General features: G+C 40.8%; 1 protein-coding gene across 2 annotated transcripts in view; it reads left to right on the top strand.

Annotated features, from left to right (window-relative positions):
* arid1b (AT rich interactive domain 1B (SWI1-like)) overlaps positions 1–19,628 on the top strand; it is a 947,552-nt gene that overhangs the window by 853,793 nt on the left and 74,131 nt on the right. For both annotated transcript variants that reach the window (XM_041178734.1, XM_041178726.1), the window contains exon 9: positions 2,460–2,605. In XM_041178734.1, coding sequence (XP_041034668.1) covers positions 2,460–2,605 — 146 coding nt within the window. The remainder of the gene's footprint in view (positions 1–2,459; positions 2,606–19,628) is intronic.

Raw genomic sequence — 19,628 nt, 5'->3', positions numbered from 1 at the left:
GTTGCTACCGTTTCCTCAGAATTAATTTGACTGTCATGGCTCATTGGCAACTCTATTATTATTGTATCAAGCAACTACCAGGTTAGTAGAAGGCAAACTAACCCTGTGGCCTTTCTTTCGTCTAGAAATGCCCAAATTCCTATGAGCTGAGTAAAATATGGATTCATTTGTTTTCAACTTGGCCAACTCCCAAAATAGTTCAACTCTATAATGGTATCCTTTTCCCCCCCAACTGCTGGTCTTTATTCATGACTAAAACAGTGAGTCTTGACAGGTTATTCATCTTTGAAGGGCATCATAGCTGAACTTAGGCCTGTTCTTGCCCGAACATTCATTAATTTTTTTCCAATTGTGCTCAAGTACGCACACTTTTCAGGAAGGGTCACTGGGCAATAATGAGAAACTGGAACCCCAGCTGGTTTTGTTTCCTTCCTATTTTAGGTATGTTGAGGTCAATTGTAGCCTCCCAACTACGGTGATGACCGACCTCGACAAAGATCAAACTTGGAACCTTCTGGTGTGTGTGGCCTAGTATTAGATTGGGCAGTGCAAGTTAGGCCATTGAGGGAGCATATGGATGGCTTTAACTACACTGTAACTAGGAAACGAGGAGAGTTTGAAGGCATGGGAGAAGAGTGGTTGTTGCACAGGTATGGTATAGGAGGATTAGCGTGCTTTGAGACGAGGGCTTTTATCCACACTTCCAAAAGCAACCTAGAAAAGGAAGACTTAATGCTGACTGTACACGTTTAGAAACCTGCTGAAAATAAAAATAACTACACTTATGCAAATAAAGAATTTAGTAATTGGACTGAGCCTTAGGCAGTAAGGAGTTCCTTAACTAGAAGCTACCAAGAAGTACAAAGCTTTAGTTATTAGCAATACAATCTTAAACATTCACCAATCTTAAACATTCACCTTTGTTATGGCTGAGAATTTTACACCAAATCTTATAACAAAATTGAAACTGGTTTAAAATTTTATTTTTATGGAGCTACTGAATTGTTCTTAAAATCTTGGCTCAAAAAGAGCAAATAAAATAATTTCTTTGATGGTAATTGATAGATTCTAGTGCCCCAGTTTTATACACAGAGGAGTACAGGTGTAATCTGTTTTAATCATGCACAGTGAAACACTGCTAGTCCAAACAATTCAGGACCAAACAAAATTTGAACCAGCAGTTTGTTCAACTAACAGTTTTTGATCTGGAATTTCATTTCTGGGATGCTTTTGGTTGTAAAGAAAATAGACTAGTGTGAATAGTTTTTTAAGTTTTAAATTGGAAGCACTGTCAATAAAGTCACTGCTTAAAATCAGCAGAGTCGGACCTAGTGTATGGAGGGAGAGAGAGTTTGTATTTAAATATTGCAGAGCTAATGGAGTAGATCAGCATAACAGCTGACAGCATTGTGTTCCACTCCTCTAATGCTGTTGTGTTAATTCCATTTCTCTCTCCTGACTTCATTCCAACTCCTTTTAATTCTGATTATTAAACTTGAAGAGATTTCTTGGTGTCCTATTAGGCATTGCAGTTGTCATATATCAAATACCATTGTTCTTTTGCTAAATGTGTAGGCCCTGTTCTAGGTTCTAGAGGAATTTTACTTACAAATGGTTTTTGTACATTTTACAGCCACAAAATAAACTAAAGATGACAAAAGACAAGTGTTCTTTGAAAGCTGTGATCCATTTGGGTCACAGAATGTGTGGAACAGTGACATTTGGATTACCAGTGTTTAATGCATGTCAGAGAATACTTCCACATGGAAAGTCATGTGTACAAACAATGTTAAAATGGAGCTACTGAATTGTTCTTAAAATCTTGGCTCAAAAAGAACAAATAAAATAATTTCTTTGATGGTAATTGATAGATTCTAGTGCCCCAGTTGTATACACAGAGGAGTACAGGTGTAATCTGTTTTAATCATGCACAGTGAAACACTGCTAGTCCAAACAATCCAGGACCAAACAAAATTTGAACCAGCAGTTTGTTCAACTAACAGTTTTTGATCTGGAATTTCATTTCTGGGATGCTTTTGGTTGTAAAGAAAATAGACTACCCAGGGACATAAATGGACGATGGCTCCTAAATAATCAAACCCATACAGTGGTTCTGATAATACTGTGGTGTAAATGTGTCTGCAAACTGCCACTAGAATTATGAGTAATGTGTAGCAGGCTTAATCAGTTTATTTGAACTAAGGCTGTCCCAGTGATGTGCTTGCTGTTGCTTAACACTTGACCTTTTTCTTTCTTTCTCTTTTTCCTTACTATTCTTTAGTGTTCCACACTTTCTTTTTTTAAAAAATCCAGCATCTGTCTCCAGTCCTGGAGTCTTCCCAACATAAACTGATCACAGAGCATGCTCCTGCTGTCAAGTATCTACCTGTGTCATTTGTTTTACTTTCGTAGTGAATCTGTGCCACGTTTAGACAAACAACTGTGTACACTTTTTTTAGGCAAACTGGATACATTGGAATGAACCAAAGTGGTATGATGGGCTCTAGCTCCCCCTACAGCCAGTCTGTGAATAACAGCTCTGTAATGATGAACCCTCAGACTGCTACTTACAACATGGCACCCAGCATGGTGAACAGCTCCTCAGGTAATGTACATTTAAAATGGGCAGAATTATATTTTTGAAAAGCGCTTCAATGTTCCTTCTAAAAAAAAGAGACAATTCATTTTAAAGAAGCATAATAGAATAAATGTTTGACCAAACTTGCTGTATTCTGACAATTCAGTGGTGCTTTTAGTAAGCAAATCAACCAAATTCACAAAAGTTTCCTTTCAAAGTTACAGGAAGAGGCACAGAAAATGAGCTGATATGAAGATTCCTACAGTTAGCAAATCTGCTAACTTACTATGTCTGCAAACTTAATTTTATGTACCCAACAATATGAGAATTTTCCTCCTTTTTGTGCAGATTTTTATCCCTTTCATCTGTCTTTGTAAAGAATTAATTCCTTGCTTGACGTGTAGTTCGCGGATGTTTTCCAGTCTGGCACCTATTCCAAGGGCCAGTTTTCATGCGTGAGTCAGCGGATAAATGTTGACATGCTGCTTTACACTAGCTAAGCCTAAAGCTGTCCTTACCCAATGTCCACATGCACTAATAGTGCTCACTGGGTCATGATCAGGAGCACAGAGCCTCACCAAATTTTTTTCTTCCTGTCTCTAACCAGGGGCTTTGAGGCCAATTGTAGGCTCTCTGCCAATGTTCTGGCTGAAATCAATTAACTTGGCACACACTAGAGATTGAACCTGGCACTTTCCTGGTCTGTATGATTCAAATTAACCAGTTGAGCAAGAATTGGCTGTATTTAATTCCATATTTTACTCCTCATCATCAGCCATCTGATGGAAATCTCAGGGACCCCAGGTTCCAGAACTTTACTCAAAAGAACCACGAAGGAAAAAAGAAGTAAGAATTGCATTTCGTACCTTCAGAATACAACATGAGAAAAAAAATCTCCCACAGAATACAGCCCAACACAGCCAATGAATTTACTTTTGAAGTGTAGTCATTATCCTAATGTAGGAAATGTAGCAGCCAATTTGTGTACAACAAACTCCCACAAACAACAATGTGATAATTACTGGATGATTTTTTTTCTCATGTTGATTGAGGGGTAAATACTGACTAGGACACCGGGGATAACTCCCCTGTTCTTCTTCAAATAGTGCCATGGGATCTTTTACATCCACCTGAGAGGACAGATGGAGCCTCAGTTTAATGTCTGATCTGAAAGACGGCACCTCTAATAGTACAGCACTCCTCATTCCTGCACTATAATGTCAGCCTAGATTTTTATGCTTAGTTCTGAAGTGGGATTTGAACCCAAACCTCTGGCTCAGATTTGAGAAACGATGGATGTGGTGTACTTCAGTCCCTTATGTTAACACAATAATACCCATAGACATTGCAAAAGGATTCAGTGCATTAAATGAAAGAGCAAAGCAGTAGATGCTAGAGGCGGGACTTGATAATGATGAGATTTTCCGTGAAAGTCTGCATCTTATTGAGTTTACTAAACTGTAGTGGGAATGCTGAATGGAAAATATGCTCAGATTTTACAGTCAGGACATGGTTCTCTGCAGGGATGTCTGGCTTAAAACATTTTAAATGACATTGGCACTGGGGCTAATTTGGATCTCTGAACTAAGAATCATCCTGCTCAGTAAAGGTGTGTGCAGTTAAACCACAATGAGGCAGAGTGATCCTTGTGATTATAAATGTGCCATGTCAACAGATTTAAACAACTTTACTTCGATGTAAGATAGCTCCAAAAATATTCTGAAGTTAATGCCATCTTAACCTCTGGCTGGTGTCAAAGTGTTTTTTTTCATTCTTGGTATATGGGCATTGCAGGCGAGGCTAGCATTTATTGCCCTTCCCTCATTGCCCTTGAGTAGATCATAGTAAGCCATCTCCTTTAACCAATGGAATGCGTGTGATATAGGTACACCCACAGTGCTGTTAGGGAATGAGATCCAGGAATTTGACCCAGCAATGATGAGGTAACAGTGGTTAGCTTCCAAGTTCGGGTGGTGTGAGACTTGCAAGGGAACTTGCAAGTGGTAGTGTTTTCATGCACCTGCTACCCTTTTTCACCTAGATTCTAGGTGGTAGAGGTTGTAGGTTTGGAAGGTACTGTCGAAGAAGCATGGTGAGTTTCTGCCGTTTACCTTGTAAATGGTATACACTGCAGCCATGGTGTGCCAATGATGGATGGAGTGCCAATCAAGTGGGATGCTTTGTCTTGGATTCTGGAAGTCCAGCAGTTCAAGCATATCCTAACAATGAAGGATATTGCCCTTTAGTCTAACCTTAGTTCTTAGAGTGTCTATACAACATATATCTATCAAGGCAGCACACCTGCAGCTCTGGGATCTACACATCTACCCTCTATCAGATAATAGGCTCATAAGAGCAGCTTCCAGAAAGGAGCCATGTGACCAGTTAGATAGTTTGTACTGTCATTAGAGTTGGAGAAGTCCCGTATAGGAGCACAGAAGTCTTGTCCCAGATTATTCTAACATGACTCTGCAAATAGGAGCTTGCACAGTGCAGTTGATTAATCTACTGTTAATAATGATAATGACATACTTTTGACTCTAGTAAATTAAAAACTTCATTAAATTTTAAATTTCTAAATTACTTTCTCTCTTCAAGCGGAGTATAGAATGAAAACAGCTTGGTAGGAATCTTCTGTTTGTACCTACTGATTTATGAATGTTTATATTAAGCACATAAAATGCAGTACAGAATGAAAATCTATTAAGGCGATGTGTGTTCCCATCAATCTTTCCTCTGGGATTACATTTTACATCCATGACAGATGAAGGATACTTAAACTGAAAAATGAAGAATACAGTACCTCAAGGTTGAGTAATCCACCTGAATATACCACCTTGTCACTTCAGGGACATAAACCCATTGTGGAAGTTCAAACATGATGAGCAATGTGCTCTCATAAGACTGCTTTAGATAGTAAATGAAGAGGAAATCATACATTATACTTGTTTGTTTATGTAACATGCTCATAAACACAAACTTGTGACTTAATAGCATTTACAGCACCTTATCCTGTAAAAAAAGTCAGAAAACAACATCACATATTCTTTAAAGTGGAGAGCCTATTAAGCAGGCAAATGCAGCAAATATACCAAAGCATCCTACTAACAACCATTAGATGAGTAATCTGTTTTTAAGTATTAACTGAGGTAAAAATGTTGTCTCGGACACTAAAAATTCCTCTTGGTTAAATGCATGAGTATCCATATGAACCACTGGAACAGGTAGATGAGTCAATTTAGTCTCATTTAAAGGATGGTGCGCTTAACAATGTAGAAGTCCCTCAGTACTTTACTCAGTCAACCTGAATAATTCTTGGAATTTGGTAATTAACCATAGTTTATGAGGGATCTTAGGCATCTCTCCCAGTTATAGAGAGACAAATGGTTATATAGATTGAGGAGAACCACTCCGCATCAAGTGTGGGTCAGGGCAAGCAGGTATCCCTCCATGAGCCAGTGATTGAACTTGCGATGTTAGAAGCGATAGGGAGAGGCAATATAAACTTGATGGCACAATTTTAAAAAGTGTGCAGGAACAGAGGAACCTAGAGATATATGTGCATCGATCTTTTTAAGAAGTCAGGACATACTGAGACTGGTTAACAAAACATATGGGATCCTACGCTCCTTAAATAGAGGTATTCAGTATAAAAGCAGCAAGTTATGCTGAACCTTTATAAAGCTCTGCTAAGGCCCCAACTAGTGATTTGTGTCCAGTTTACCACAGGAGGGTTTGAGTACAGGGGTAACAAAATCTTACTTCAATTGTATAGAACCTTAGTTAGACTGCAACTGGAGTACTGTGTGCAGTTTTGGTCCCCTTATCTTAGGAGGGGTATTATTGCCATAGAGGGAGTGCAACAAAGGTTCACCAGACTTGTTCCTGGGATGGCAGGACTGCCCTGTGAAGAGAGTTTGGGGAAACTAGACCAGTATTTTCTAGAGTTTCAAAGAATGAGAAGTGATCTCATTGAAACCTACAAATTCTTAAAGGAATGGACAGGGTAGATGCAGATAAGATGTTGGGGAGCCTAGAACCAGGGGCCACAATTTTCAAAATAAAGGGGAAGTCATTTAGGACCTGGATGAGGAGAATTTTTTTATTCAAAGGGTTGTGAACCTTTGGAATTCACTACCCCGGAGGGCTTTGGAAGCTGAGTCATTGACTATGTTTAAAGTAGAGATTGACAGTTTTCTAAATGCCAATGATGAAAAGGGATATGGGGATAGTGTGGAAAAGAGGAATTGGGGTGGGTGATCAGCCGTGATCATGTTGAGTGGAGGGGCAGGCTCAATAGGCTGAATGGCCTATTCCTGCTCCTATGTTGCGGTCACTACAAAAGGAAAAATGCAAGGGTCCTTGAGAAGATATGGAGCAGCCTTACCAGAATGGTTCCAGGGATTTGATGTGATTTTAGTTACAAGGTTACATCGGGAAGGCTGGTGATGTTCTCCTTGGAGAACAGGAGATTGTGGAGAGACTTGTTAGAGGCATACAAGATTATATAAAATAGACAGGGGAAAAATTCTTCCCATTAGCTGATGGTGAAAGGGCTAGGGGACAGAGATTTGAGATTTTGGGCAAGAGATACAGGTGGAATGTGAAGAAGAACTTTTTACGCAGTGAGTGGTAATGACCTGTAAATCGCTGCCCACAACAGTGGTAGAAATGGAAACTATCAGTGATTTAAAAAGAAAATTGGATGAGCTGTTGAAGCAAATAAACTTGCAGGGCTACGGGGATTGAGTGGGGGAGTGGGACTGACTGGATTACTCTGTGGGCAGCCAGCATGAACTCAATAGGCCAAATGGCCGCCTTCTGTGCCATAAATGACTCTACGGGCAGAATTTTCTGCTCACACCAGTGGCAGCAATTGTGGCGGGCAAGGGCACTTAATATGGCGTGATTGAAGAATCAGTTTCCCACCGGTGGAAAATTGGTTTGAAATTTTGTTCTCCCCACTTTGATGACAGGTTAACGGCAGGTCAAGTTTCCCAATGTACAATGTCGGAAACCACATTTGCATTCATTAGCACCTCATGCAAGCTAATTAAAAGGCTACTTCGCCAGAATTAAGTCCTTCCTCCAAATTAAGTTCCCTAACAGCAAGAATTTAGAATGTTCAGTTTTACAACTGTATATAAGAGTCTTGCACCTGGCGAGCTTCACCTCTTCCATGACTTTGAGGTCCAAAGATGTTGTTTTCCCATTCTTGGGAACCTTGCATAATTTCACTTGAGTGCTGGTAGCAAACGCTGCACCAAGGGTGGAAACGGGAGGCAGGTGAAGGTTAGAATGTGAGGATTGGTAGGGTGGAAGGGTGGCACAACACCTGGACAGGGGAGGCAGGCTTACTGGGAATGTGAGGTTGGTAGACCGTGTATGTGAAAGCGAAGGGGTGGGGAGAAAGGGAGTGTCTTAAAGGGCAAGTTCAGTGGTGTCGACATGGGATCCTGTGGGTGAGTTCAAGGTACTGGTGATAGGAGGGAACAGTTCACAATCAGAGGGGGAATGGGATGCAATAGGATGGCAAGTCCAGGGTGTGAGTCTGCTAGGTGAAGGTCTCATCAGGGGAGGTTATGGAGGGGGACAAGGCGGGTGGTTTGGATAATGGGAAGAGGCAGTGTAAGCGTGAGCATGGAGATGGTAAGGGTCTCGGCTCTGAGTGGAGGGAAAGCATGTGGAGGTGGATCAGGATGGGGTCCAGGATAATTGGGGGGGTGGAGGGGGAGGTTCAGTGGTGACAGAGGCAAGAGGAATGGTGATATTGAGTGGGTCTTGGGGGATGGTGGGAGGTTTGTGAGTGACATGGGGAGGTAGAAGGTGTTGGAGCAAGTTTGAAAGGTGACATGCACCATTTTTCAAATCTGACCTTGACCACACAGTTAGTCAGTCAATGAGATCCCTTGAAGTGGGAGGAGGGTCTTTTCAGGTGGGTGGATTTCAAGGTCAGTTCAAGTGGCTGACTAAAGGGACACCCTAATAAGGGACCCCTCATGGGTCTCATAACAGCGAGAGCCCAGCAAGGTGTGGAGTTGCCATTTACTCTGTGCCATTTACCACTGGCTAGTCAGAGTCAGGGGTGAAGGGAGGGAGGGAGGTGGATACCAATTCCCGACTCCAAACCTCCATCCTCCCAGGTGACTGGTCATGGCTGACAAGGGTTTGTCTCCACTACCCTCAAAACTCTATAGAGAGACCATTGTCTTGGCATCATAGACTAACCGCATGAGCCCTTGTCAGCTATGACCATTCACCTGGAAGGATGGAGGTTTGGAGTCATGAGTTGGCATCCATCTCCCTCCCTCCCTTCATCCCTGACTCTGACTGCAGCCAGTGGTAAATGGCACAGAATAAATAGTAGCTCCACACCTTGCTGGGCTCTCGCCGTTATGAGACTCATGAGCCAGGACCAAACCTGCTGCAATGTGGGCTTCACCATAGACAGGAGAGCATAACTGAGCATCTTTGACGTTCAGTTGCCTCATAATTATTAGGGTGTCCCTTTAGTCAGCCACTTGAACTGACCTTGAACTTCACCCACCCAAAAAGACCCTCCTCCCACCTCAAGGGATCTCACTGACTAATTAACTGTGTGGTCAAGGTCAGATTGGAAAAATGGTGCATGTCACCTTTCAAACTTGCTCCAACAACTTCTACCCTTCTCATGTCACCCACAAACCTCCCACCATCATCCTAGCCCTACTCAATATCATCATTCCTCTTGTCTCTGTCACCATTGAAGCTCCATCCGCACCCCACCGTATCCAGGACCCTATCATGATCCACTTACCCACCCTTCAGAGCCGAGATCCGTTACCATCCTGATGCCCACCCTTATCCTGCCTCCTCCCATTATCCAAGCCACCTGTCAGAGGGAAGCTTCTTGCATATGGCTCTCATCACCCTGGCAAAGAGCAATGTCCCCATATGCAGTCATGGATAATCTCTGGTCCTCTGGAATGCCCTTTACCTGGAAAGGGTGGGGTGGGGATGCCATGTCTAGATGGAGGCCAGGTAATTAGCCTGCTGGCTTTGAGATGTCGGGAAATGTGTAAAGGACATGTGCACTGAATGTGTCACTTCAATTCGCTCTCACACCTACTGACTCATCAGTGATGCAGGCTGCAGGCAACCCTGTCTTGGTAATGCCTTTCATCCGGATGAGGAGGAAGGCCCATCGCTAGTTGGCACAGGGCCAAGACGAGCAAGGGCCCGAGCAACAAGAGGCGCAATAGAACCTCTAGAAGGTCAAGATGCTGGCAAACATGGAACACTGCATTGGTGAGCATTGACCCGATCATTTGTGTATTGCAGGCAGTGTTCTTATCTAGAAATGAGCAAGAGGCAATGCCGGAGGCACCCTCGAATGTCCTGGGATGTGGTTGCTCACATCTGTCGCTTCTCCAGTATGAGCTGTGGCCCCCAGGACTCTGGAGGAGTAGTGCAGAGCTCCTGGCCTGCAATGAGTGAATGTCTGTCCCGGTGCCTTTTAAATATGGGGCCAGGACCTTCAACCCATGAGGTGATGGCAGCGTGAGCGACTTCCTGCCTGCCCTGCCACAAGAATCACCGAGCTCCTTGTGGGTGCACAATTAATGAGCTGACCAGCAGAAGATCATGTGTTCAGCTGCCAAGTGGGAATCACAGCAACTTTCCCGCTCACCACCGGATTTGTCTCCAGAATGGAAAATTCCATCCTATGACTCTGTTGGCGTCATTCTGCACCACACTCTAGCCATCTAAGCAACTGAACTAACCGACCCCTACAACTTAAATAATACATATATTCCCTATTTGGGATTAACCTACAATTTTCCAACCCACAGAAGCGAGTGCAAGTTTATGGACCAAGCCTACGCTGGATGACTTGGACTCCATGGATTTTGATCAAATTTGCTCATTACTTCCTCTAGCCACATTAAGTAAAAGTGAAATGTAGGTCAGATTCTTTTTGTGTTTATAGATTCTAATTTAATCCCCAAGATGCAGCACTAAATTAGAACCAACCCAAAAATACCAGAATGTTTAATGTTTTTCCTTGTCACGTTGTGACATTTTAAAAGATTGTCACAACGTTCATCAGCAACACTTATTATGAAGTGAGAGTTTTTTTCAGGGTTTACTGTTGTATGTTGTTGGTAAACTTGAATGTCTCACCTGTAGTGTTAGCGAAGAAGGTTTGGAGGAATGCTTTAAATGTGGTTCTTTCCTGTGAATTATCAGTTATAGATGGATATTGCTGCATTAGATTATCTTGCTCAGCAGATGTTTTCAGTTTGACCCAGAGTGTGAGGTAAGCAAACGACATGCAGTCTGTGGGGAGAGAAGGAAGCACATTGGGATGACAAAGTACTAAAATCAGCACTCACTGGTATCATACAGGAAGTGAATGTGTCAGGCTGCAGATCACTACAGCACTTGCTTTTTAGTTCCGTTAAGTCTAAGTGAAAATTGTCCTCACAAGCAACAGAGTTTGACGGTGATTTGTAGGTTCTCTGTTAGCTTGGTTTAAGTAGTAACTTATTCATATCTGACAAAGCCTAAGAAGTTTAAATGTTGTTTAGAGATATAATGGACTGGGTTTTCACCTAGTCAGGATGACTTGGGAGTCCTTTCAAAACGGTGGGCGGGTCCTGATTCCAGGGGCCATAGGTGGTGGGAGGAGGCATGAGGTGGCATGGTTGAAGCATGTATGGGGGTGAGGGCTGGAGGGCCTTTCTGTAACTGGGACAAAGTCTCACAGCACTGAGAAGGGCCTCTTAAACAGCCTGCCTCCGCACCCAGCCTCTCTGACCTTTCTCCCAGGTTGACTGGCCTGACAGCAGACCACACCTTCAGCCCTCCCAATGAAAATCCTGTCCGTGGGGTACTTTCTCCTGAGGTGGGCAGGCTGAACCAGGAATTTTTCTGACTCCCGCTATATCTACCTCGAGGATGAAAATCTAGCTCAATAGCTTTTATGGGTTTATGGGTTCTGATTCCACTGGGAATGTTCTTAATATTAAACCTGTGCAGGATTCTTCCTACAGCAATTTTTTTTACAAGTTTCAAGTTACAGAATTTTTCTATGATTTCCGCATGTACTTTTTTTTATTCATGTTTGCAGATTTTTAACCGTTCTAAAGTTTTGTGTTTTGATGGTTTAAAGCCTTGTCAGAAGAAAAGAGTATGACTGCTCAAATGTGGGAAGAGGAAATTCCTTAAACAGAAACATAAAAGCATTTGTGTAGTAACACCTGTAAATGATTCAATTATGTTTGAACATCTCATGAAATCTCATTAAATAAACCAATACAGTAATCCCTCACTTAATGTTGTAGTTGAGTTCCTGAAAAGTGCAACTTTGAGTGAAACAACTTTAAGCAATCGGATTTTCCCATCACAAACAACATAAAAGCTATAGTCTGTAGGACCTTTCTCATCAGAAAAAAATAATTGAAACATTATACGCTGTAAGTCAAAATACTGTGCATCTTAAATTTCCATATTTGTAAATGAAATAACTTTTAAAATAAAATAAATTTTAAAATATGAAAGAAATATGCTAACTCTTTCTACTTACCGCCCACAAGCTGCCTCTCCTGCTGGCCGACTCTCCCTCATGCCACCTATCCTGCTTTGCCGCTTCCTTCTCTCTAACCCTCGCTATAAGCGGGGACTCAGGAGGGGGTGACAAGAGGGAGGAAGGAAGCGGGAGGAGCTGTGAGTGGTAGAGAGTTGGTGAGCAGGAGGGGCTGCCCCAAAATGGCGCAGATGCTACGTCGGGCCTGGCGCAAAACTACGCTAAAACAGAAATTCTAAAACTTCGTGCGCGTACTGACCCCATTTTACCGTGATATTAAAACAAAAGGATGCTGAAAGAGGCAACTTAAAATGGGGTAAAAGTAAAATACTGCGGATGCTGGAAATATGAAATAAAACCATAAAATACTGGAAAAACTCAGCAGATCGAACAGCAACTGTAGAGAGAGAAACAGTTAACTTTTCGAGTCTCTGTGACTTCTTCAGAGCTCTCAATAAGAGTAGTACAGACTCAAAACGCTAACTCTGTTTTTCTCTCCACAGATGCTGTTAGACTCGCTGAGTTTTTCCAACTTAAAATGGGGACTTAGTATATCAGCTTTTCTTCGTGACTTCAGCAATATATCTACATGATCCAGAGTATGGATTTTATGCTGGTTATCATAATGTTTACAAAGCTGTTTTTCTTTTAAAACTGTATGGTCCTGTTGTTAAAAAGCGCAGTGATGCTCTACCTTGTTTGATTACCTTTATTACATTAAAAGCTTGAAAAAAACTTGCACGTGGCCCAACCATAAAATTCTATTTAGCATTCCCATTTACTCTTGTCACTGGAGAAACTCTGAAACAAGTAAGAAATTAGTTATGCACTAATCAAGATTCATCTATATTTCATGCTAATGATTTATCTGTAAAAGGGGACATCATTCTTTTGCAGTAACCTATTTACTGACAGTTCTGCTTCTTAATCGTCCATGGTATACAGAGATCATGGCTGGATTGATTTTCCATCTGTGAAATCGATTTGAATTTTTCACACACTTCATTGAAAAAGGATAACACTTTACATTATTGCATTTTAACTCCTCCCCCACCCCCTGCCAATTCAGCATGCCACCAGCCAGCCCGCCTTTATATATTCTCTATCAATAAGATAGGAGGGATTAGCTGCACTGCTTTGATGAACTTCACCATGTTTGCTGTAAATTTTATACCAACTTTGGTAGGAAGAACGTGGAGAGACAATATAAAAGATGCAGATCTGAAGGGGGTGCAGAAGCAAAGGAGTCTGGGTGTATATGTGCATAAGTCATTGAAGGTGGCAGGACAGGTCGAGTGAGCAGTTAATAAAGCATACAAGATCATAGACTTTATTAATAGGAGCATGGAGTACAAGAGCAAGGAGATTATGTTGAACTTAGTTAAGACACTAGTTCTGCCTCAGCTGAAGTATTGCACCCAGTTCCAGGCACTGCACTTAGGAAAGATATAAAGGCATTGGAGGGAGTGCAGAAAAGATTCATGAGAATGGTTCCAGGGATGAGGAACTTCAGTTATGAAGATAGATTGGAAGCTTGGGACTGTTTTCCTTGGTGAAGAGAAGGCTGAGAGGACATTTGATAGAGGAATTCAAAATCATGAGGGGTCTGGACAGAGTAGATAGGGAGAAACTGTTCCCACTTGTGAAAGGATCGACAATGAGAAAGCACACATTTAAAGAAATTGTCAAAAAAAGCAAAAGCTACATGAGGGAAAACTTTTTCACACAGCGAGTGGTTCAGGTCTGGAATACACTGCCTGAGTGTGGTGGAGGCAGGATATATCGAGACCTTCAAAAGAGAATTAGACTGTTATCTGAAAAAGAAGAAGAACGTGCAGGGTTATGGGGAGAAGGCGGGAGAATGGCACTAGGTGAAATGTTCATTTGGACAGCTGGTACAGGCACAATGGGCAAAATGGCCTCTTTCTGTGCTGTAACAATCCTGTGAATTGGTCAATGGAGAAGTAAGAGAGGATTTTGGCTTTCAGCGACATCATCCACCCCAATTCCCCCACCAAAAATAAAGAGCAGGACTCCTGGTTTTGCTGACCATGCATCCAAACAATCTATCAGCAGATTAAACTTAGCCAACCAAAGGGAGCAAGATCTGAGCAATCATCAGTTCTGGCAGTTGAACCTACGACCTTCCAGTTGAAACTCAGTTTCAGCTAATTTTCAGGCTGACCAGCATAGTTTAGATTCAGGTTTGTGAAAATTGGCTGTCTAATCCTCTCACTGATTTGCTGTTGATTTTCTTATCCTTTCTTACTTTACTGAGGCTGAGATTAACCTATGCTGCCCTTAAGGGTGTTTGAACTTTAGAGTTTACTCTTAAGGACAGCATATAATGCTGACAGAGCTACTTACATTTCTGCACACAAGGCTTCCAGGTCAGCGGTTTTTCTGTAAGAGAACAGAAGCCTATGTTTAAAAAAACTGATGCATGCATCCTTTAAAGGAACATGTGTAACAAATCACAAAAAATTACCAAGATAACTTTTCATTTAGACCATAATTTTTACCAGTAATTAAGGGTTTATTTTTGTATAGTGAATTTCAATTTGCATAACTGTTTAAAGGGAGGGGGAGGGGAATGTGCATAGCAGAGTTTCGCAAGTCCCAGCAGACCCTCCAGGAAAAGAAGACATTTCTTGGTACTAAATGAATCTCTGCTATAGTGACTCAGTTTTGAGTAGGATGGTGTCCATTACTTAAGAATTTGAATTAAAAAGGTTTCAATGGTGCAGTAATTTTCAATTGAACCTGCTGGTGTTACATGGGTACATCTGATCTGGTCACAAAATACTGCTGAGATTGCTGTAACAGAACTGAAACATTGTATATTTTTTAACACATGTATTTCATCCAGTTACTTTTTTATTCCAATATTCTGTCCTGGAGGCATGGACTCTTGCTAGAGCCAGTTTCACAGTTCATCATGCAGGACCTTGCCCGCCTGGCCATTCTTTATGTTTGAACAATGTCTGATTTTTGGTGAGCAATAGTGCTAGCTGTAGGGAGACAAACAGAGTTTATGTTTTGAATCTGTATGACTCTTCTCCATCTCTGAAGAAGAGTCATACGGACTCAAAACGTTAACAGATGCTGCCAGACCTGCTGAGTTTTTCCGGCATTTTTTGTTTTTATTTCAGATTTCCAGCATCCGCAATATTTTGCTTTCATCAGTGATTGTTGGGTAGATTCAGCTGTGACTCTGAATCTGTTTTCTGCAAATGGCCCATCTGGGCACATTTGAGTTTGTCAAAGTTGAATGGAGTGCCTGGGGTGACTGCTGCAGCTAAGGGCGGTGTGTCCCACAAGGCATCGAAGCAGTCATTTACTAAAGTCATCAAGAAACTGTCCAAAAAGTGGAGGAAAACCCGGAAGCGGAGCTACTTTACTTAACGTGTCCAGAGTTCTGACCTAAGCTCACTCTTCCACTAGGATTTCATGCAAGGCCATGAGTGTCATAAACTCCTTCATTGTCAACATTTTTGAGCACATTGCCTCCAAGGCTTTGCACCTCATTTAGTACAAGTGCCACACCAGCTCAGCTAGTGAGATCCAGAGCATCATCTGCCTTATGCTAATGGGGGAACTGGCCAAACATGCCATCTCCGAAGGCACGAAAGCAGTTACCAAATACACCAAGTCCATTTAGATCAACCATACTAATGATAAAAACAAATCAACTGGGGCCACTTGATAACTATGATGGAAAGAATCCTTGCCTGATTTTTTGCTCTGTAGTTAAGGGGCACCCCACTTACTTAGTTGACCATAATCTTGCCAAACATTAAGAATCAGATTTTTGATTGCCTGGATTCTGTGGCTTGTGACAACACCAGATGACACTTATCCACTAAGCCCACATGTGAGCAGTTTTTTTTTTACTGCATGTGTATTATTACTTACCACCTGAATTAGCCATAAATCAGACTTGACATAGTCCCAAATCAGGTAAAAAAAAGACAAATTGTGGGCCAGGTTGGCATGCCCACAATGTGAAAGTAAATTAAATGCAAATAAAGTAAAGATACTAAATCAAAGGGAATACCTAAATCAGTTTAGATACCTTCAACATAAAATTAGAATATTGCTATAAATGGAACGTTACTATGTATGGCGCTAATATCTTCAGATTAGAAGTTGTGCAATGTCAATTATTTGGCCGATTCTTGTTGGGACCAGGTTCAATTTGCCAATGAGTGACCTTGCCTGTGGTAACCTTAAATCAGGAATTACACTCATCAGTACTATTACTGATTGATAACAGATCTGTTAATTTGAGCAAATGCTACATTTGAGCCCATGTGCTTTAGTGGAGAAATTAATTAAGTACAAATAATGTCTATTTGAACGTTAACAGTTAAACTTCTATGATAACTCTGGTTTTCTTACCATTGCAACATTTAGAGCAGAATTTTTCTTTAAAAAAAGTTTGCTTCCGAGATGAATAGATTGCATCATTTTTGATTGCATCATTTTTGATTACATCAGAAAGGTAAAGTCTGTACATGGAACAAAATTGCTCTCATGAAACTTGGATTTAAAGAAATGTTCTAAAAAAGGCTTATTACATGTTATATAATCTGCAGTTTATGCTTGTGTATCCGTTAGATTTCAATTTGCCAGCACTTAACCCATTTTGTTCTAATTGCTGCCATTAGTTTTATTCTTATCATAGTTTTCAAAACACTGAGCTCCTCCAACAAAATGGCACAGCTTCTTCAAAGTTTTGTGTATAATAAGTATTACCTTCGTTCAGGGTAAAGTGCTGAATCAGATTAAGCTAACAATTTTTTTTTTGTAATGGTGCAACTCTAATTAAAGCCTAAACATTTTGTATGTGAAGATTTCAACTCAGTGTGAATTGAGTGGTACAGTTCTAGTTTAGTTTTTGCAGCAGGTTTTTCAGGATCCCACTGTATGGGTTTAATGCAATTTGTTTGATTCCCTATAGTAATTCACAGGTACCAGACATGTTTCCTACAATGCAGCTGACAAAACTGCTTCATTCAAGCTTAATGTGCTTACATTAGATGATGAACAAACACAGCATTCTGCCAAAATCTGAAAAGAAGAGAAAATAAAACTAATGCAAAATCCATTCACAGATTAGCCACTACAAAATGATTACACTATGCACCTGTGTAGGAACATGTTTTACAAAATGATTAATTTTAATTACATCAGCCAGCGAGCAAGGCTCTGGTGAATAAGCTGGCAAGATGTATGACATCAGTTTGCCAATACTGTCAACATCCCTACAGGTCCAGGGTGCAATCTGCCAAAACCACACTGACACTTACCTGTGTTCTCTGCAGCATGCATTTTGGGTTTATGTGAGTTTTGAACCAGTTCTAAAGTATTTTGTGCACTACTTCTCTATGGCAGTGTATTAATTGAAACTTTAGGCTTGACTTTAAGTTACTTAAAAGTGCACAAACCTTTCAAATTACAGCTGAAATATTTGTAATGTAGAAGCCAATATTATTAATATATAATACATGTCTGATGTGTTAAGCCATCCCCTTGAACACCTTATTCACCTTATAACATCCAGGACTCTTCCTTGTCATCACAGTGCAGTCCCAGTCCGCAAGGGAATTATTGCTGGCATAACTCTGTTTGCAGATGCATGTATGTGTATTTTTAAAATATACAAAATATGCTGTCCAAGTTAAAATGCCTCTCCACCCTGCCATCCACACATCACACTGACCCATAGCGCCATCTCTAGGCTAACTTATGCATTGTCACCTTCCTTTAAACGTTTTTTTTATTTATGAAACTAAAAATATTCTGCCCAGTAATAAAATGGCATGTAAAATCTGATACAAAAATGTCAGTGGAACCTGACCTGTTCAAATCATTACCATCTTGACTAGCTGAACGGATCTTCATTATGTAACTAGTAGAAGTGCTGACTTATGGATTGGCTTTAGTGACGGGATTAAGTATCCCTGAGACAACTTTCTGACTTGCTTTTTAAAAATCTTGAATTATTCCACACAATTTCTTGTCCTTCATCCAGGACAGTGGCTTGACTTGATCTGGGAACATCCACTGCTACTGATGGTGCCAGTTATTTAGCGACAAACTAGCAGAATGGCAAAAAAATCTAGACAGGAGATGACAATTTTTTTCATTCAGATAATTGAGAACGCCCTACCTGAAGAGGTGGTGGAAGCTGATTCTATAAATAATTTTAAAGGGAGTTAGTAGGCACTTGAGGATGAGGAACTTTCACAGGTACAAACAAAATAAAATGATAAAGTTGGACTAGCACAATTTCGCTTTCAAAGAACCAGCCTAGACCCAACTGGCCTATTGGCCACCTTCTGTCTTGTGAGTTTCTATTCCTCTATAATGCTGCAAGGTGAGTGTAATTTTTCTCTACAAAGTGTTATTTTGTTTCAGCTGTAGTGCTCTCATCTCTTGAGTGAGAATGTTGTAGCCTAGATTCCATTGGGATATAAAGACAATTTAGGCTAATATTGAAGTAATGAGGAAGCTGCTATGTTGCCAGAGGTGCCATCTTTCCAGTCAAACATTAAAACTATGCCTGCTCAGATAGCTGTAAAAAATCACATGGTAATATTCAAAGAAGAGCAGGGAGTGCATCCTTCCTTCAAAAATAACCCACTAACAGCCAGTCTGGTCATTTGTTGATTTGTTATTTTGGAATCTTAATGTGTGACAGTTGGTTATTGTGCTGCATCCACCTGATGACTTATGCATGTTAAGCACCAATGGATTACTTTTAAGTGCTTTGGGATGCCCTGAAGACAAGATGCCTTTGTAAATACAAGTTACTTCAATTTTTCTTCCTATATGCACTGATGGCCACATAAAAAGAGGCTCTATCTTACACAGTGGTGCTTAGCTGAACTTTGATAGGGATCATTGAGCTGAAGGGGAAAGTAAAAGAAAGTTCATACTGTTTCTATAGTATAACATCATATTATCATCGGTTCATAGATTCTTTGAATCCATAGCAATTTATTAGTCCAAAGATGAAGATACATCATTCAGAGAAATGTGTTATATATCCTGCCATCTGTGGCTCTAGAATTTGAATTGAATGCACAAGTATAATGGGAATTAAGTTGCTAACCAAGTTGATGTGCACCAGACTAGATCATAAGTTTTGGGCATGACACTGTATAAAAACTGATGGTCCAGCTCTGCTGTTTGTGCACCATGACCCAACAGCCTTCATACTTAAATACAGCCCTCTTAAACTGCTAGATCAGGATCATACATGGAATTAAAACATTTGCTGCCTGAACACTGTGAGACCATAAATTGTGGTTTACTTAATCCATATCACTCCCAGATGAGATGATGATTCGGTTTTTAAAGAAAAGTTCAGTGACTGAAGACTGCATGTAGGTGTAGATGAAGTGATGCCTAAACAAGTCTAAACAAATGGTGGCCATTCTTACTTACAGACAGGAACATTTTAATTTTTTAATA

Source organism: Carcharodon carcharias, chromosome 2 (assembly GCF_017639515.1).
Source record: "Carcharodon carcharias isolate sCarCar2 chromosome 2, sCarCar2.pri, whole genome shotgun sequence".
NCBI classification, from domain to species: Eukaryota; Metazoa; Chordata; class Chondrichthyes; order Lamniformes; family Lamnidae; genus Carcharodon; species Carcharodon carcharias.
Note: the sequence above shows the minus strand (reverse complement) of the source record. Positions and strands in the feature narration are given on the sequence as shown.